The sequence below is a fragment of the Kogia breviceps genome, chromosome 13 (assembly GCF_026419965.1).
Source record: "Kogia breviceps isolate mKogBre1 chromosome 13, mKogBre1 haplotype 1, whole genome shotgun sequence".
Classification (NCBI taxonomy): Eukaryota; Metazoa; Chordata; class Mammalia; order Artiodactyla; family Physeteridae; genus Kogia; species Kogia breviceps.
The window spans coordinates 38436318-38457645 of NC_081322.1; the positions used below are offsets into that span (position 1 = coordinate 38436318).

General features: G+C 38.2%; 1 protein-coding gene across 5 annotated transcripts in view; it reads right to left on the reverse strand.

The window, feature by feature from the left end:
- ATG5 (autophagy related 5) overlaps positions 1-18821 on the reverse strand; it is a 117961-nt gene extending 99140 nt beyond the window's left edge. The window contains exons 1-3 of one of the 5 annotated variants that reach the window (XM_059083850.2): positions 18539-18821; positions 12923-13087; positions 4114-4241 (exon numbers count right to left, since the gene is read on the reverse strand). In XM_059083850.2, the coding sequence (XP_058939833.1) occupies positions 4114-4241; positions 12923-13030 (236 nt within the window). In that variant the 5' untranslated portion in view covers positions 13031-13087; positions 18539-18821. The other 4 variants (XM_059083851.2, XM_067011542.1, XM_067011541.1 and 1 more) reach the window with 4 other exon arrangements.
- Between the last annotated feature and the right edge of the window lie 2507 nt (positions 18822-21328).

The window sequence follows — 21328 nt, forward strand, 5'->3', positions numbered from 1 at the left end:
GTCCCACTCCATTTCACTGAAATAAATGCATCCTATTCATAAGTTTGCTACATTAGTGATTCACTGAAAACAGGATTACATTCTAATGAATAAGGGTTTAACTCAAACGTAAACCAAAGTAATTTAATGATTACAATCTATTTTTCATTACTCTGTCTATAGTACAAATACAGACAATTACAGGCCAGTGCTGTGTTTCTCAGCTTTCTAGGCCTATTCTTATGGATGAAAAAGTACAGAAATAACCAACTAAAGGGATACTACATGTATAAAATGCTAAGTAAACCACATTTCAAAAAATCTAGTTTACAAAATTATTTATAAAATTCTAAAAATGCACCTTAGAAAAATGACTGGACATAAGACAAGAGCCTGCACAATATTTACAATTAAGATGTTAAAATTACTTTGTTAAAATTAACTTTTGAAATCACATAGCTACAGTATTAAATTCTGGGTCACTGTATTATGCCTACATTTAAGATCAACATCAGTATTTGCTGCCTTTTTTTTAAATTCCAAAGGTAGTTTGAACAATTTATTTTCAACAATCAGTCCTGAAAATAAGTCAATTTACACAAAATAATATCCTTGTAGAGACACTTGCTTTACAGTTGACAAAGAACCTTTTTCTAAATTTTGTACCTGGAGGCCTAAGATCTAACTAGCATTAGAGTATACTAACAAAGTATTCTTTAGAAGAACCAAGAACTTTTCTCTTAATATAAGCTTAATATAAAAGTAACAAATACAAATTTTGAACACTTGAGTTACAGTAACAAGAACCTTCATCCCTTAAAATGCAATGTTAGAGCACCCTCTGCTGACTAATCAACTCAAATCACTCTTTAAAAAGAGATCCTTAATTTGAATTAAGATCAGCACTTTCCACTTCTCATATAATTTTTAAAAGCATTAATCAGATAAGGCCTCCTTGGCATCTCTCTACAAATCAACAACATATTAAGTATTCATTATGTGCATACCACTGTTCTTAAATACTTTTCTATTCTAATATAGACAAATTAACATAAGTAATTAGAACAGAATCAGAGAAAACAACAAGAACTAAGAAACAGAATATCAGCATGTATGGTAGAAAGAGCCCTCAAAATATGGTCCTACTTGCTCATTTGAGTAAGTTATTTATTTGAGCCTCAGTTTTCTCAATAAAAATAAGAGACTTATTTAGATTCATTTTTTTCATTCAACAAACATTTACTTAGCACCTCTCACAAGCTACTGCTTAAGGTACAGAGCACCTGCTCAAGCATCTCACAGATGATTAAATATTTGTAATAATAATTAATATGAATAGGAGAAAGGGTTACAGAGAGAGAAGGAATATCAATTTATGCTTTCTTCCTTCTTTTATGAATTGTCTAAACTGGTGATTTCCTTTCTCACTTGAATTTACTTAAAACTCCAAAGACTCAAGTATAAGGCAGATATTATCATCCTACTGAAATAAATGCTCCTCTACGCTTAAGACACATTCATGGTCTCAAAAGTCCAAGTCCTACAAAGCTTCAATGGTAGCTGCTTCCCTACAATGATTATCCTATCCTATAAAGCCCACTGCTTAAATGCCAGGTAGATATTGACAGCCTATTTCCAGGAAGATAACTCTTATCACACAAGAGAAAATTGTTATTGTTGGGAGCAAAAAGAGAAAAGATCAGAACTTAGCCCAGAGGTCCTAAATTTTATTCATGCCTCGATAAGTTATTCATTCCTCAAACATATGGAATACCTAACAACACTACAAGAAAAGTATCGAAAGCCATTAAAGGGCTTCCCTGGTGGCGCAGTGGTTGGGAGTCCGCCTGCCGATGCAGGGGACGCAGGTTCGTGCCCCGGTCTGGGAAGATCCCACATGCTGCGGAGCGGCTGGGCCCGCGAGCCATGGCCGCTGAGCCCACACGTCCAGAGCCTGTGCTCCGCAACAGGAGAGGCCACAGCGGTGAGAGGCCCGTGTACCGCAAAAAAAAAAAAAAGCCATTAAATACAATGAGTGTACAGCAAGACACAGCTATGAAAGTGGTATCATGCATAAAAAGCTAACACCTAAAAACTAAAATGAAGATATGTGAACACAATTGCTTTCACATTAGCTCCCTAAAAGGAAAAATAATTTCACTCTTTAATAAAAGACTTTCAGAAGGGACAATGACAAAGTAGGAACACATCTCCTGAAGCTAAAATCATCACTCTGTCATTAACAGGGAGGAATGGGTCCAAATGTTGTTTACTGATATCATATATAGAATACAAACCTATAGAAGACAAATCATAGCAAATACAAAAATAATCACCACACAAGATAAATTAAAACAGCAGCTGAAAGATGATGACTTAATAATCATTTATTATAAAAGCTAAATTGACGTTTCCCATCTTTTCCAGAGTTTCTCAATTGCGGGTGGTTTTGTACCCCCCCGCCCCAGGACATTTAGCAACATTTTTACTATCACAACTGAAGGGTATGCAACTGGCAATAGTGGGTAGAGATCAGGGCTGCTGCTAAAAACACTACAACATACAGAGTAGCTCTCCTACAGCAAAGAATTATCTGGGTCCAAAATGTCAGTAGGGCCCTTGTTGAGAACCCATGCTTTACAATGATAAAACTGAAAAGCCCACTGTCAGTCGCATGAGTTCTTAAGGGAATCTATAACTAATACACATAAAGCAATACAATTTCAACATCCATCTATAATACAGATAGAACTGTCAAGAACACAGAGCTATCCTATTGCTACTCACCCACAATCTTTCCCCCTCCTTCCTCTCCCTCTACTCTCCTGATCCTTGCTCCTCTTATACTTCTTTTAAGCCACCTTCCCATTCCCAAACCTCCAATTCTTCTGAGAAATAAAAAGAAACAGAAAACATTGACTTATCTATGCTGCCAGAGGTCTAGAACTATTCAAGAGTCATAATGAGTCTGATAATGTGATTATGAAGCTCAGTATTCTGTTTTGACTAAATAATGAACGTTATACAAAAGAAAAGAAAAGAAAAGAAAAGGTTAGTGATGTGACCCATAACTCAATACAAGATATCACCTTGCATGTTTCTAAATCAAGAGAAATCTACCCACTCTTGGAAATTCATCAGCACAAGGTGAGTTCTGCAAGTTCACTCCTTGTCTCTAAGTAATTCTTGGATTCAAATCAGCTGCACTTATTACACACCTACTAGCTTCCTTTTATTTGCTTTAAGTCTCTTTTTAAACTATTCATTTTTAATTATTCCCAGATTCAAAGAGCAAGTCCATTATTAAACTATTTATATTTTTCAAATTTCACTTAAAGCTTGACTCAGCCTGTATCTTTCTCATTCAACTACATCTATATGGCAGCATTTCAACACCTATATCTCATCATATCTTGAGTCATTTTTTAACATTCTTCTCCCTGTAATTTCTTCAATTTCATTAAATATTTTTGGAAGCACAATGACCAAAGCTCCCAGTAACAGAGGAAGTACAAAATTACATCATCTATACATGGATAAGCCCAGATTTATGTGTCTGAAAAAGGATATTTACTTTAAATGTTTCTGAAAAAATGGTATTCCGATATACTACCAAAATTATTTTTCACACAAAAAGGAAATCAATATAATTTAAATACTAAACCAAGGCTAAATAACATGTGCTTATAACACAGTGGTCAACTATATGTGACAATCAGTTTGAAAGATGCCCCTTTAGGTAATCATATGTATATAAAGTTCTGTTTATAAAGATTTTAGAGATAGAAACAAAACTGAATAGTGTCACAGAGTGACTTATTCATAAGGGAGTTTTAAATATATGTTTTAAAAAAAATAAAAAACAAAAACTCCATAAACAAAATTTACTATTATTATGCCATATAAAAAAATCTATTGATGAAAATATACAAATCTGTCCAGTCTCCCATGCATCCAAATAGAAGACAGAAATATTGCCAATAAAATATTCCAGCATTGGTTTAAAATTCACTGTATTATAGAGCTAGACTAGTGATTTCTTGTATAGAACTTTAAAAAAACTGCTTCAAGGCACTATACCTTCTTAAAGCTAGTATATACTCAACGCTTAATAATGCAGAAAAATTCACTCACCATTTCAGTGGTGTGCCTTCATATTCAAACCATATCTCACTAATGTCTTCTTGTCTCATAACCTTCTGAAAGTGCTTTTTCACTTTGTCAGTTACCAACGTCAAATAACTTACTCTTGGCAAAAGCAACTGAAATGAAAATTTGTAAACCATATTTATTAACTATTTTTTCAAAAAGAAATATACTAAATAGGATTTTTAATATATTTTGAATATTCTGAAAAACAACCATTTTCTTTGCATTTTGAATATTCCACACAAAGTCAACTGCTTTTTATAGAAAATCAAAGGCTAAAGGCTAAGATGTTTTAAAATTTCTTATGAGGTCATTACTTATGTATAGCTTATAAGATAAAATGCCTAGAATAATAAACAACACAAGTCTATGTACAATCTTTCTGTAATAATTTTTTCCAAATAAAAATACAACGCAATCAGATGCCATACTATTTAGGATACTTACTAGATCTATCAAATTTAACTTAAAAATTAATACGATTCACCTGAGTTAATTCAATTTCTGAGAAGATAATCAACTCAGTCTAATGTACACCTTGTACACCTGATGGATAAATCAGGACTTCTCAATTGGTCCATCACATTTTGATAATCTACTGTGTACTGGCTTAGTTGCAGTGAAGAACACCAAGACAAGGACATAATCTATCCTATGAGGCTAAAATAAAGTGGAGGCTAAAAACAAAACAAAACAAAACAAACTCATAAAAAGTACTTACAAAAATACTTCATGGCAGCAACAGAAAGACCTCTGAAGGTGAAATTGAAATTTTCATTTGATAAACAGTGAAGCCCACTATGATACCATTAATAGCATGATGAAAAATAGTACTTGAGGAATATTCTAGCTATTGTATGTAAAAATTGCAATAAGGTAAGATTCTAGATAGGAAATCTGTTAAGGAAATATTACATGAGATGAGAAAGAAGGAATGGAAAAGTGGGGGAGGTATGGAAGTCAGAACAGATTTTTGTGATTACTAATGAAGAAATCTCAAGAAGAGAGATAAGTTCGATGACTGACTTTTGAGCTACACATTTAAATATTTAAATGCAATAAAGTACAAGCTTAGAGTATAATGCTGGTGGACTGATGATCCTGCCACTGTCAATCAACTCCCTCAATCTGTCCTTATGGAGGCTGGACCTACTTGGACTCTGGAGAGAGAAAAGTCTGGAAAGGAACATTGAGGTTCAAATGGAATAGTATGAAGGCTGTCAGCATTTTTCCCCTAGGAAAGGTACCCAGAAAGAAAACATAAAAGAGCAAGAATTTATTTAAAGAACCTACAAGTAGATAAAAGGAGGAAACTGGCAAAAATTCATGTATTTTCCCCCTTTGCAGGAGACTCTCTAGCCATTTCTTGTTTTCCTAAGTTTCTGTCTTCTTTTGCTGGTAAAACTGTTTTGTTACTCTCTTTTAGCTGCTTCTGTGAGTGTAACCCTGCATCACTTTTCATGCTGCTTATTCAAGGTTATGTCTTTTGATCAGTAAATCAAGTAGAATTATGTAGCGGGCTGGGGAAATATTCTGGTTAAAGGGACTCTGATACTTAATCACTGAAGATCAAGGTACCAGGCCCCAGTTAGGTAAGGGAACATGACAGTAGTCCTAGGAGCTGCAGGGTACAGGGGTATGGGTGGTATTTGTCATGCTCCAGTATGGAATAAAAGGTACTAATACTAGGAACAAGGTGTTGGATAGCTGTGTGGATTCAACAGAACATAAGTTCCTCTTTTATAAAGAAACAACTAGAATGTGATTAGGGAAGAAAAAAAAAGGAAACTAATACTATGTATAAGGAAAAGCACTAGCTGTTTTACAGGAAGAATTATTATCACCTCTATTTTACATACAGCTTAAATAACCTGCCAAAACCATATTCTATTAAATAAATGGCAAAGAAATGATTCATTAGAGTCAGAAATGACAGAATCAAGTACAGAAGTATCATGGACAGTCTCTAAGAAATTAAAATAGCATGGTAAATTAGCCGTTTTTAAAAAATAAATAAGTATGGTCTATTAGTCCAGTAGTCCTATGTTAGTAAGTCAAGGACTTTAATTTAAAATGTTTGTTGGGCACTACATAGCTATCTATTCTGTAGAGAATGATATTACCCTATGGAGATCATAAGAAGGAAGATATATCAGGACTAAATGAGTATGGATATCAGCTCCTGATTTGGGAAAGAGCTATACTACATGCATAGGGTTCAACCAAATTTGTTGAAAAATTCACAAATGATTTTCATGAAACAAAAACTTATTTACAATAAGGAATGAGGAACATTAGAATGTAAGCTCCATTAAGACAGGGGTTTTCATCTGTTTTGTTCACTGCTAACTAACATTCCCACAAAATAGTGCCTGCTTCATAGCAGGCATACAATAAATATTTGCTGAATGAATCAGAGATGCAAAAGGTTAAGTGGGACAAAAGGTCAAAAGCGATAAATTGTAAAAGAATGCTCATTCTTCAGACAGAAGGTACACTAAAATGTAGCTGGAATCTTCTGTCCTAAATTAGCCTGTGGGAGTAATCTGTAACTAACATAAATATCTATACATAGTAGCACTAAGAAATAACTAGAGTAGGTATAGATACTTTATCTAGTAAATATTTAAATAGGTAAAAAGGGAAAGAAAATAACAGCAAAAAGACATCACCCTGCCTTCTACATCCAGATTGTATCACATAAGGTTTTTCTTTGGTGTACCAAATTGGTTTACTTCAAGTTCATTTTTTAAAATTGTGGTAAAATATACATAGCGTAAAATTTACCAGGTTAACCATTTTAAGCGTATAGTTCAGTGGCATTAAATACATTCACACTGCTGTTCAACTATCACCACTGTCCATCTCCGGACCTTTTCATCATCCCAAACTCAAACACTGTACCTATTAAACAGTAATTCCCCCATTCTCCTCTTCCCCCTGGCCCTTTGTAATCACTTTCTTACTTTCTGTCTCTTTGAATTAGACCATTCTAGGTCATCTAAATGGAATCATAAAATATTTGTCCTTTTGTGTCTGGCTTCTTTCACTTTGATTAATGTCTTCAAGGTTCTTTAAGTTCTTTTAATACAAAAAGGATTAACCCCCGCGCCCCCCACCCCGGGACACTGTCCACTACGTGGACTCTATCACTCCCTGTTCCTCGTTCAGCACACTGTCAAGTACTCAGTATGACACAAGTGATTCATTTTTTTTTCTGTACAGCTTATAAATAATACATGTTTTACACAGTTGTATAGATTACTTATGTTTCAGAAAAAAAGTGCCCGTAATATTATTTGTTTACACCAAATCCTATTTTGTCCAACAATTTTCAGTTATAAAATTAGAGATTCACTTATCTAAAAACAAAAACAGAATTAAAATACACTAGAATTCTGTCCCATTTCAATGTGTGAGGCATCACACTAGGTGATGAGGATAGAGTACTGAATGAGACAGAAAGAATTCTTCCTCTCATGGAGCTTACAGGCTTGAGAGGCAGACAGTAAAAACAAAATTACAAATATGATGAATGCAAAGAAGAAGTAAAGAACGTTATAGGAGCAAGTAGCAAAGAAATTTAACCCAACGTAGGAGCTCAGGGAAGCCTTGACAGGAAGTCAATTTTAAGGCAGGGTTCAAAAAGGAAACAGGAATGAACCAAACATGCATTGGTGTGGATGTCTGGGTGTGAGTAGGGGTGGGAGATACTGCTGCTCACTCCAGCAGAGGGAACTGCAAGAAGGCATGGTGCGAATACAAAAGGACAAAGACTGGCACATGAGGAATTAGAAGAAGTTGAATACGACAGGACTGTAGAGGTTTAGGACAGAATAGTACTGAAGAAGCAAGGGACCAGATCTTAAAGAACCTTGTAAACTATATTAAGGATCCTAAAGACAATGAAAAGCCACTAAAGGTTTCTAGCTGGCAGGTGACAATGTCAGATACATGTTTTGAAAAGATGATTCCAACTGCAGACTGGAAAATGGAAAGAGGGCAAGACTAAAACCAGGGAAATTAGTTAATATTATACAATACACTAGTTTTTTTTTTGTTGTTGTTGTTTTATAAATTTATTTATTTGGCTGCGTTGGGTCTTCGTTGCTATGCACGGGGACAAGAAGGGGCTACTCTTTGTTGCAGTGCGCAAGTTTCTCATTGCGGTGGCTTCTCTCATTGTGGAGCACGGGCTCTAGGCATGCAGGCTTCAGTAGTTGTGGCATGTGGGCTCAGTAGTTGTGGCTCACGGGCTCTAGAGCGCAGGCTCAGTAGTTGTGGCACACGGGCTTAGTTGCTCCGCAGCATGTGGGACCTTCGCAGACCAGGGCTCGAACCCATGTCCCCTGCTGTGTCCCTTGCATTGGTAGGTGGATTCTTAACCACTGCGCCACCAGGGAAGTCTCAATACACTTGTTTTTAAATGGTGGCCTGAACTAGGCTGTATCAGTGGATATGAAAGGAATCAGAAAAGCGTGAAATATTTGAGATGTAAAATCAGATGGACTAAGTTATGAATGAATGTCAGGGATACGGGAGAAGGAAGTATCAAAGCATGAGTCCCATGTTAATTACTGTAAGAGTAATTAATTAGCTGGATGATAAAACAGGAAGGGAAAATGGCAGATAATCAGGTTTTCCGGAGTAAAGATCATGAGTCCAGTTTCAAACACACTCAGTTTGAGTTCCTTCAAGACATCTAAGTGAGGTTATCCAACAGAAAGACATATAGGTCTGGAGCTCAGGAGAAAAATCCTGGGGAGCTGTCAAGATAAAAATGCTCAACAAAGACATAAAAATGGAGTGAAAACTCTAGGGGGGAAAAACAGTGTAGTGGAAAAAGAAAAATAAAAGGCAAAGCACCAATGAATGCAACACTGAGCAACAAGCAAAAGAGGTCCCCTGGCAAAGGAGACCACAGAAGCAAAACCAGGAATGAGGCACTGCAGAGCAATGGAGAAAACAGCCAGTAACATCAAATAGTGCTGAGAGATCAAGCAAATGAAAGTTCAAAAACAGACTATAGGTCTGGTTTAAAAAAAAAAAAAAAAAAAAAAGATGTCATTAGTGACAGTGACAAGAACAGTTCTGTTGGAGTAGGGTGAAATATGATTACAGTGAAGTAAGTGGTGGGACATGGGAAGGAAACAATGAGTACAGACAGTCTTTTTAATAGTCTGGCTGTGAAGGAAAAGCGAGCAACTGAAAGGAGGATGGGGTCAACAGAGGGTTGTTTTAGAATAGAAAGGATTTGAGACAATATAAATGCTGTAAAGAAGACGTCAGTAGATAGAAAAATTTGAAAGTAAGTAAATAGAGAAGCAGGAGATGGGATGCAGAACACAGATAGAAGGCTGGGCCTTGTCTAGGAAGAAAGGACACCTCTTCCATTAAAACAGGAGAGAGGAGAAGTAAAAATATGTTGAGTGCAAATATGTTTTACAGACTTGGTGGCAGAAAGTTAAGGAAGGTCCTATTGTATGGTTTCTATTTCCTTTGTGAAGTAGAAAGTGAGGTCACCTGTCAAGAAAGATGAGTTCAGGACCCAGAGAAATAGTCCTAGTGGAGAAGAACAGAGAGAGCTAACTAAGGAAACATAAAAGGAATGCTGGGAAATGTTTAGGGTCCACTCAAATCGATGACCACGTATCTGTGTGATTTCCTCTGGTAACAAGTCACAAAATATGAATGCAATTTAGTATGTATGTTTCATACTGGATAATCTAAATGAAAAGCAACAGTTCAAATGAATATAACAGAAACAACAAAAACTGAAAAGTTGACTATTTTCTAACAAATTTCCTTCCTAATACTCCCTGTAAAATAAGAAGTAATTCTCAATGATACACATATAGGATGATGGCTGATTTATACGGAGCCAACAAATAGCAGGAATATGTCTAACATTAACATGCTTTCTCAATGGAAGCAGGAAATTCCAGAAGACTGTATGAATAATAATTTATAAATTTGGTACAAGTGGATATTTTAAAATCTAGTTTCTAAGAAATAAGCTACAAACATTAATAAAAATAAACGACATTCTCTTTCACCCATCCTTCCTGCACCTCCACGTGAACATGAATGGACTCTTCAACCCTTGGTGACAACCCTTTTACGTTACCTCACCTGAACTTTGAGAATGTCTGGGAAAGAGGTCTACTGGCTCTCAGGCTATGATATTTTCATCTCATTTCATCCAGAATCTTTAAAACGTGATCATTATTATAACTCAAAGCAATTAAAAAATACATTCAAGTTTAATTTACAACCAAGAGACAGGTGAACTAAAATCATGTTGGCACTAAAATGCTCACCTATAATAATTCTAAGGGTAACCACTGCTAGTGGTTTTGTATATTGCCTTTCTTATACTTAAGTACGTATGTGTTTATTAAGTATGTATGTATTTAAAGAAAAAAATCTGAATTACGCTGCATGGTTTTAAAATCCAGTTCTTTGTTTAATATTTATCATATGCCTATCACCCAATATTCTGCAAAAACATAATCACAATGACTATGTAAGAGCTTCTTTTGGGTGAAGAATTAGGAAGAATTCAAGAAAAAAATCAATTACTATTAGACAAAACAATCCTCTTCCTCCAACAGTTATCCCCTGTTACTCTTTGCCATTTTTAATTTGATTAGAAACAGACAGAAAACAACTTACCCTCTAGTTCTCACAATGGTCTTTTCATATTTAAACAGATTCATATATAAGGAAGGAAAAAATGTTATGTTCTTTTCTTGGATTTTTTTTTTAACTGCAGAAAGTGTGTCAAACATCATACTCTGATTTAAAAGTAAACAGTCTTGAGGCTTCCCTGGTGGCGCAGTTGTTGAGAGTCTGCCTGCCGATGCAGGGGACACGAGTTTGTGCCCCAAACCTGGAGGATCCCACATGCCGCGGAGTGGCTGGGCCTGTGAGCCATGGCCACTGAGCCTGCGCATCCGGAGCCTGTGCTCCGCAACGGGAGAGGCCACAACAGTGAGAGGCCTGCATACCGCAAATAAATAAATAAATAAATAAATAATAAAAGTAAACAGTCTTCTTAGTTTTTGCCACTTTGACCAACTGGACACATATACTCTTTTGTTTAGATACTATTAGAAAGCGACCCAAAGTTAAAAGTTTTCATTAAAATAGCGAAAGCTAGTTTAGAAACAAACATAAATGATATCCTAACCCATGCTACAGGGGGAGAAGAGGAAAAATACATCTAACAAATAAAATGTCTCTGAAAATAAACTATGATCACACTTCATTTTTAACTATGGAAGTTTTTCTAAAGGCAGAAAATTGTTGAGGTTTCCAAACTTAAAATGACTCAAATTTATAAATATAATCAGCTACGACTACCTAAATACTAGTACAAAAGACTGTCCAATTTCTCTAAAATTATCATTCATTAAGAAAACCCAGAGAGGGGCTTCCGTGGTGGCGCAGTGGTTGAGAGTCCGTCTGCTGATGCAGGGAACATGGGTTCGTGCCCCTGTCCGGGAAGATCCCACATGCCGCGGAGCAACTAAGCCTGTGTGCCACAACTACTGAGCCTGAGCTCTAGAGCTCGCGGGCCACAACTACTGAAGCCTTTGCACCTAGAGCTCATGCTCCGCAACAAGAGAAGCCACTGCAATGAGAAGCCGGTGCGCCGCAATGAAGAGTAGCCCCCGTTCGCCGCAACTAGAGAAAGTCTGAGCACAGCAATGAAGACCCAATGCAGCCCCCAAAATTAATTAATTAATTAATTATTTTAAAAAGCGAAGAAATAATCCAGAACCACAGATACATTTCCACTTCTCCAGATCCTCCTGAGTACACAATATTATGTGTACCTGAGATGAAAAAAAAAAAACTAAAATAACAATTGAGAATGTCTTTGCCTACTAGGGACTATTCAGTAAAAAGGCAAGATACTATTATCTCTGACTGACAGACGCTTACGTTTGGATCATATGTGCAATTAGAAAAGAAAAAAAAGCACATTAAAATCAGAAGATAATTGATACTCTTTTTTTTTAGAACAGATAATACACTATCTCAAACCTACAGGCCTATATACAGTGATTTGTGTTATTAAACAATGTATTTCATATAATCTATACTAGCTCATGAACATATGAAGTCACACACACATTCATATGTTCACTCAGCTTGCAAAAAGAATTTAAATAGTTGCTTTGAACCACCTACATACAAAAGAATCAAGTCTGAGCCTAGCATTTTCAAAATAGCTTCCTGTTAAAAAACCACACATAACTTATGATTCATTATCATATACTACATATGCATAAGAAAAAGGAAGTCAAGAAGGTCCCACATCAACATGTCAACAGTGTTTTTTTCCTCTGAGTAGTAGGATTAGAGGTAATTCTTTTTTTTTTCTTTTTTTCTTTTTTTTGCGGTACGTGGGCCTCTCATTGTTGTGGCCTCTCCTGTTGCAGAGCACAGGCTCCGTACGCGCAGGCTCAGCGGCCGTGGCGCGCAGGCTCAGCGGCCGTGGCTCACAGGCCCAGCCGCTCCACAGCACATGGGATCTTCCCAGACCGGGGCATGAACCCGTGTCCCCTGCATCGGCAGGTGAACTCTCAACCACTGCGCCACCAGGGAAGCCCAGATGTAATTCTTATTTCCTTCTTTTCGTAGATCTGTCTCCTAATTTTTTTCCACAATAAGCACATACTAATTGCATATAAAATGTTGAAAACCAGCCTCCACATTCTTAGAGCTTTATTTACAAAAATGGACAAAGTTATGGTATCCCATTTGCCACCATCAACATACTTACATAATATGGTTCTGCCTCCCGTTCAGTTATCTCATCCTGACAGAGGGTGAAGCAAGTTGGAATTCGTCCAAACCACACATCTCGAAGCACATCTTTGTCATCTGTCATTCTTCCAGTGGTTAAAGCAGTACATATAGGCTGAATTCTTTTCCAGCCAAAGCCAAACTGAAATAAAACGAAGAGTATTAGATCCTTGCAGGTATAAATGAACCTGCTCCAAAACAAAGAAAGATTATAGGAAAAAAAGAATGCATGAAGATTATTCACTTCAAAAAACTCCATGATGGGCATTCTTTAGAATGAATGCAAAAATCAGTACAAGAAATTCTAAATGTGGAGCTATTATTTATTTAAAGAGATCATGGAAGTAACCATTTCAAAATTACATATACAACTAATGAACCACAGCCAAAGCGAAACTCTACTTGCATCATTCTCTCAAGCCCCAAAAGAGTCTATGGCTTATCTAAAGTGAACTCTTCACCTATAACTTCTCTGTGTCTCAGTTTTCTCATCTGTAAAATGGGAATAACAGCACTGACCATATAAGATAGATATGAAAATTAAATTAATACATGTAGAACACTTAGAACAATGCCTATAACACAGTACTATAAAGTGTATTTATCATCATAATTTATAGAACCAACCAGAGCATGTCTCAAAAAATGTTCAAGGGCTTCCCTGGTGGCGCAGTGGTTGAGAGTTCGCCTGCTGATGCAGGGGACGCGGTTCGTGCCCCGGTCTGGGAAGATCCCACATGCCGCGGAGCGGCTGGGCCCGTGAGCCATGGCCGCTGAGCCTAAGTGTCCGGAGCCTCTGCTCCATAACAGGAGAGGCCACAACAGTAAGAGGCCCATGTACCGCAAAAAAAAAAAAAAAAAAAAAAAAAAAAAGTTCAAAAGTCAAAGACTTTAAAAACTTAGAATAATCAAAAGCATTATTTAGTGTAAACTGGAATTATGAGAGTAAAGGAAAATAACTAAAAATTATACATTGAACATTGCTAATAACATTCACTAGAGAGTCAATGAATATTTGATCATTTGACATGCCCAGCTCTGTGGCAGGTGCTGAGGGCATACAAGATGATGATGATGATGATGGTGGTGATAACTTTTTTAAAACCTCAGGCATTGCCCAGAAGGTATTATTTACAAATCTGCTAAACATATCATGCACTTTCATGTCCTTTGCATGGCTTTGCTCATGCCGGTGGTTCCTTACTCTAAAGTAGCCTTCCCCACCTCGCCTTCCAACTTACACATCATTCAGGACCCTGCTCAAAACAGCCTTTCTTCTAGGCATGAATCAGGCAGAACCTCTGTTACCTCACTGTGCCTTTACTTTTCCTCTACTACAGCAGGATTTCCAATCTCATATTTTTTCCATCATACCATACTTATTGCCAAACATTCCTTCCAATTCCAAAATGTCCGTGGTTATAACTAAATGTTACTTTGTGAGAGCTTTCATAATGCAGGAGGGGAAGAAGTTAAATATTAACAGAACCTATAATGTTCAGGGAAGAATCTTAAAAGATACTGAACTTGAAGAATGGGTAGAATATGGACAGACAAAAAGAAGACAAATATTCCAAGCAAGGCAAAACAGCATCAGCAAAGGCAGGAAGTGGCAGGAGCAGTATGTGTACCAACTTTTTAGGAAACTTTGTGTTGGGAGGAGTAGTAGATAATGAAAGAGCTGACCTGTGATGTTTTACTATCATACCTGATCCTAGGTAAGTCACTTTACTTCACTAAGTCTAAATTTCCTTACCTGTAAAAGTCACCAGGTTGTTCTAGAAAAAAAAAAAATCTATAAAGTATTTGACATGGTAATGGACACAGCATGTGCTGAGAAATAGAAGCAATTATTATTCTTTTAATGTCAAATTTGTAAATATAAAATATAACTGGACCATGAAGTACACCAAATAGAAAACTGTGGGTTTTCAATTTTATCCGACAAGCCTAGAAAGGTTTTATAATGGTGAAATAAAAACAATTATCTGGTAGCAGTGCACAAAAGGGGATCCAGAGCCAGAGACAGGCTAGCCAGGAAGCAATTTCAGCAACTGAGGCATAAAATGAGTGCTTGACCTAGACTGGTAGCAGTGGATTGATGAGAGACAGGAGGGCTTTCCAAGGAAGAATGAATAGAAGTTGGTAAAAAGACTGGCTGAAGGACAAAGAACAAGGACAGAGAAGATTTAAATGCTTACAGCAGGCTATACAGTAAGGTAGTTAAGGGGTTTTGAAATCAGACTGACATGGGTTTCAACCCTGACTTCCACATATAAGCTGTATGTCCTTGGACAACAAACCTGACATCTCTAAACCTCATATCTATAAACTGAAGATAATTCTAATTTCACAGGGTTGTTGGGTATTTAGCACCTAGTAACCAACCACTGGAAAAATGGTAAATGTATTTAATACATGGTTTCCCTGTGCTTCCATGGCCCCTCTGCTTGAATATCCTTTGCCCCTTCTCTTGGCCAACTCTTAATTCTCTTTTAAGAGTCAGCTTAACATTAACTCCTTGGGAAGCTTTCCACTAAGCAAACTGTAATCTAATTACTTCTGTTATGATATCTTTATTGTTATATGGTATAACAATGCATTGCAGCTGTGTATCTCATCTGTCTCTTGCCCCTCCCCACACTGAACTGTCAGTTCCTTGACAGCAGAAACTGAGTTATATATACCTTTGTATCCAGGATGTTAGCATAATCAGCACATAATAGGCTCTGGAATTTCTGTTAAACAACTGGAAAATATATAAATAAATAAAATGTGTAAATCCAAAAGTTATACTAGCTACTTAAGAAACTTTTCCACCTAAACTCTTTCCTAAATCTGTACAATCACACTTCATATTCAGCGAATTTCACTATTTTAGAAAAATATTTTTCCCTCTCATATGTATACTATGATATCAACACCATGCATCCAACCTGAAGGCAATGTTTTGGAAGAATAGAAATCCCAACCCATGATGCAGTCTACTAGAAGTAAACTTCCTGAGGGCAGGGGCTACTTCTTGACTGCTGTATTCTCTGCATCTAATTCATGGCCTGAAAAAGAGGCAGGTGCCCAACCAACAACACTTAGCAAACAGCACAGTATGATAAAAATATTGGGTTGGCCAAAAAGTTCGTTTGGGTTTTTCTGTAACCTGTTACAGAGACCTGAATGAACTTTTTGGCCAACCCAACATAATGCACAATTAACAGTCCCTTTTACACTACAAACCAAGAAAGGCTAACCTATTACCTGAAGCTGTTTTGCTGACAAAATCCCCAACTACTCAGAAATTACTTAAAATATCAAATACCTACTAGTAGTAAATTTGTAAACATCTAAAAATATATATGCTGGCTGGTCTCCTTTTAAATTCATGAACACTGACCTCAAAAGTGGGCTCTGAGTATTGCCCAGTATTCTCATACTTCCCTAGTCTATTTATTCTTCCACTGTCCTAAATCAACTCCCCCTCCTCAAATTTTCACATCTCCTTCCTCACTCTCTCTCAGCTAATGACCTGGCTTTCTATTTCCTTCTATCTGTTTACTGAGGATCATTGGTTCTGAACAGGGGTTTTAAGGAACAGCCCCACCTCCACCCTAGGGAATAGGTCATAACTCCCTCCAATCTCCAAATGCTGAAGTGCCCCCACAGTCCTTGAACCCTGCCTTTGGAGATCTCTCAGAGCTTTAAATATCACTTACACATTAACAATTCCCACATTTACATCTTCAGCCTAGACTTCTCTTCTAACTCCAGTTTCATATATACTACTGTATACTGACATTTCATTTGAAAATTCAGCAAGTGCAAAACTGAAAACGATTGCAGATCTTCCTCCCTCCTCTCCCTATTACTCTGTGGTCTTCCCCAAATCACTGAAGTGGTAACTCCATTCTTTAGCTTCTCAGGCCATAAATCTGGGAGTCATCCATGACCCCTCTTCACACTTGATGGCTCTAGCTTAGATATAAATCTAGAATCTGGCCATTTCTCACCACCTGCACTCTTACCACACTGAGCCAAGTCACCTTGACCTTTAACCCAGATAAATGCAATGGCCTACCAACAGAGGTCTCAACGTTTCTGCCCTTGCTGCAGAGAGACAACAAAGTAATCAAAAAATCCTTTAAAACACAAGTCAGATCAGTTCACTCCTTTACTCAAAACTCCACCATCTCATTCAAAGTAAAAACTAAAGTCTTACAAGGTGTTAGCAGGCCCTATATGACCTGACCCCACTCTGACCTGCTTATCTACTTCTCTCCACAACTTGCTCCCCCAGTTCCAGCCAAACTCGCTTATGTGCTCCCGCCTCAGGGACTTTGTGGTTGCTCTGATGGCCCTCTCCACTACATCCACTGGCACCCTTCTTTATCACGATTAGGTCTCTGCTCAAATGTCATCTTTTCTAAGGCCACCACTATAATTTCCCATGCATGCTACCAGCACTCCCCATTCCCCTTCATTACTTTATTTTTTCTCCATAGCACTTTTCACTACCTGACACATATTTTAATTAATTTTTAAATTAATGTCTCAACCCTCAAAGTGAACTTCATGATGGCAGGGATTTTTATTGCCTTCCTCACTGTTTATTGTTTTGTTTACTTTTTGTTCAGTGCCTGGCACATAACTAGCACTTAGTATCTGTTAAATTAATAAAATGAACCTACACTTCAAGCTTGTACATTATTCTAAAAACTCTTATCCATATAGTACCATTCTGTTCACTTTTCCCCAATTTTAATCAGCATACCTTTGAGGATCAAAGCACCTACTTAAATCCAATATAAAATTCTAAAATTTCCCTCCACTGCTACCCTCAGACCAACATCTTTACTTTCAAATTCAAAATTCAACCAACAACTCCCTTTATGGAAATCACAAAATAAGTCCGTTCAGATCCAAGTATACACAGTCCCAAAGACTGAAATTTATCAAGTAAACTCTGGAAGGCCTTGGAAATTTAGTGCTGTTTGATAGCCTCTGGGTTCTGATTCTTGATGAAAACATGCTGTGCTTCCCCATCCCTCAGAAAAATCTAGAACCAATCCACTTTCCCTAGGTTCCCCAAGTTCAGGTGTGACTTGAAAATAATCCAAACTATAAAGTATGTGAAAGTGCTCTGCCAAGGGAAAATGGCTTTGCTGGCACTAAATATTATTAAAATGAGACAATGAATACGTCTGGGAAGATAAATTGGGGGGAAACCCCATCGATTTCGGATAGAATCGAACTGCCTGTAAAAATAACTATGATCTAAATAACTAACTATTCCACGAAAAATGCAGGTCCCGAACTAAACTCTAGAGCCTGCGACGAGACCCAAGCTTCCCACCTTAGTACGTATTCCCCGAGAGACCGCGCAGGCTACACCCTCCAGCCGGCACTAGGGCTCCGAGGTCGGCGCTCGGCCAACGCCACCTCCCCCGGAGGAACCACCTTCATCCGCCACCACCGCCCGGGGGAGCGCTCCTCTCGCCGCACACACCCCTCCTTCTTACCACACCTACCTAGCACTTCCCCAACCCTCCTCCTCCGGGCATTTCCTCACACTGGGGTGACAGACACACACATACCCTACCAGAAGCTCAGGCTTCTCCTCCGCCTTCCTGCACCGGTGAGGACGCACGGGTCGCGGGCTCTGGCTGGGCGGCGGCGGAGAGCGCCACACACTGTCCCGCAGAGATGCACCAGACTGGAGTCCCGCTGTCCCGCGCAGCCGCAGAAAGCACCTGCGCGGAGGTCGGAGTCGAAGCCTGCTGCACTTCCGCCCTCCCGTATCCAGCGAAGACAGCCCGCAGCGCCGCGGAGCTCTGGAAGTCCACCACAAGTGCAGTCACGCTCGGCGCCCTGAGATGACGTCACGGAGCCCCACGTGGCACTCACTCCGCCCTCCCAGTTCGGCCCAACCCCGTGAGGAGGCTGGAGCCGGGCTTGAGCATGCGCGGACAGAGCAGAGAGTGTGAAAGTTCGGTCAAACTCCTGGCAAGTTACCCGCTTCTACCCTCTTAACGAGAGTCCTGTGCTTTTGGCATAGTCATTGTTGTTTAGGGAGGTTAATATAACAGTTCCGTGAGAGCAGAGAGTTTTACAAATACCGAGTCACTGCCTCACTAGAGCTTCATCGCAGCATCCCTGTCCTGGCTTCACACAGTAAAATTAATAAAACGTTGGTTTTCAAAGTATTTTCATATCTATTTTCTCATTTGATCTTCTCCACTTTGTCAGAGCCACAGCACGGATAAAGAGCCGCATTTAACAAAAGACTAAAATACTTGAATACTGAAGCCTAGCCATCCCTCCAATTGTACGTACCTATGTCTTCCTGTTGGTGAAAATGACAAGCAATTAGTCAACTTACTCCTAAAAAGTGCTTGCATTAGGTCTATCAGAAGTCTGAGCAGGCATTTAACGTTTTTCTCTTCGTTACACATGGCTTTCAACATAATGCTATGCATGCCAAGTGAATACTACTGTGCTGAGACTCATGATAGGTTCCTGATAAGTGGGAAGACTAGGAAAATCCTAGTATTAGCCACAGGATTCTTTTTAAAGGAAGAATCTTCTAGGAATTCCCTGGCAGTCCAGTGGTTAGGACTCCACGCTTTCACTGCCTGAGGGCGTGGGTTCAATCCCTGGTCGGGGAACTAAGATCCCACAGGCCCGTGCAGTGCAGCCAAAAAAAAAAAACTTTGGCGGTTGTCTAGCCCAATGATTTTCCAGTGGTGAATCACAACTTATTGGTGGGTCACCAAATCATAAAGTTAGTGGGTCATGACTAGCAATTTTTAAGTTAAAAAAATTTTTGAAAATATTGGCATGCTTCACACATATTAAAGGTAAATATTGTTTCCTGAAGTTTTTACTTTAGTATGTACGTGGTTTACACTGTGTAGGAATGTGAAATATAGCAGTCAAAAAAAATTGAAAGCCACAGTCCAGTCCAATCCACTTAATTAATGTAGAAATCCTCTCTATAGCATCCCCAACAGACAGCCATTAGCCTCTGTAAAAAAGCTCTTGGGATAAAGTTGCCCCCACTTCCCAATGGTAGGCAAAACTAAATGGAACTTACTCTGAAATGTATCGAAAAAATTAGATGGATGGATAGATGGATAAATATGTGATAATGCAAGTACAGTAAAATGTTAATGGTAGAATCTAGGTGGTGAGCATATGGGTGTTCACTGTAAAATTCTTTCAACTTTGCTGTTATGCTTGAAATTTTTCCTAATAAAATGTTTGGGGAGGGGGCAGAGAAACTATTTATGGAGAACCCTAATGCGTAGAAAGTGATTATATTGAGCTAAAATCCAGCTTCTTGTAACCTTTAAGAATTGACCCTGTTTATTTCCTTCCTCCCCTTGTCCCTCCTCTACCCCACCCCCAACCTACAATAGAAATAGCTAACCCTTGTTCTAATAGACAGCACTTCAGCTATGAAAAGATATGCCTCATAACCCACTCAGGATAAACACTGTCAGTTCTTTCAGCCATGCTTCACATGACATATCTCTCCTCTGGATACGGTCCAGTTGTACTCTTTCCCATCTCATGATTATGCTCCTTAAGCAAAAATTTGGAAATAAGAGGAATTCTATATTTGTTCTCCGTCATTTCCATTTGTTAACATTATGTCATCTCTCTCAATCAGTTACCAAGAGTGACAGATATCCACTCTGTCCTTTAAAATGTTTCTTAAACTCTAAAAAAAGAAAAAAATGGTAACAGGTTTCAAAAATTTGGATTTCTGACTTATCCTGTAATCTGACAACCTTGGGACCGCATTCCCACATGGCAACCAAGTGCTGGAGTGGAGCTGCAGTTGCCCCATTTTAGGCTGGGAATGCCCTCTCCAGTTTCTCACTGTCCCCACACTATCACTTATTTAGACTTTAGATTACCCATCTGGATGCTAAAGGCTTTGGAGCGTAACACTCCTCTATAGCTCTTCATGTTTCTAAGGCACTGCCTACCTCAGTTCTTTGCATGTAAATATTCATTTTGAACAAAAGACCAAAACAACCAGGCCAGAATGCATTATACTGAATAACACACATTTGACTGTGATTGTGATCATATTTATAGTTCTAAGTTTTTACCTTTAGGCAGTTCTAAGGACACACACTTGAAAGTCGGGAAAGTATCATTATACAGTGTTCTCTCCTGTGAAGTGAGAGAGCATTTGGAGGATTCAAATATTATTTTGAGGCTTTCAATGCTGAACAATCATAGACATCCCATTTGTATCTATTTAATTGACATTCTAAAATGAATCCAGGAGCTGGATGGATAGACTCTTTTAGCTTCAGTGACAGCCTTTCATTCACTGTGACAAATCTTCATTCAGTCATTTAAACATTTCTTGAGT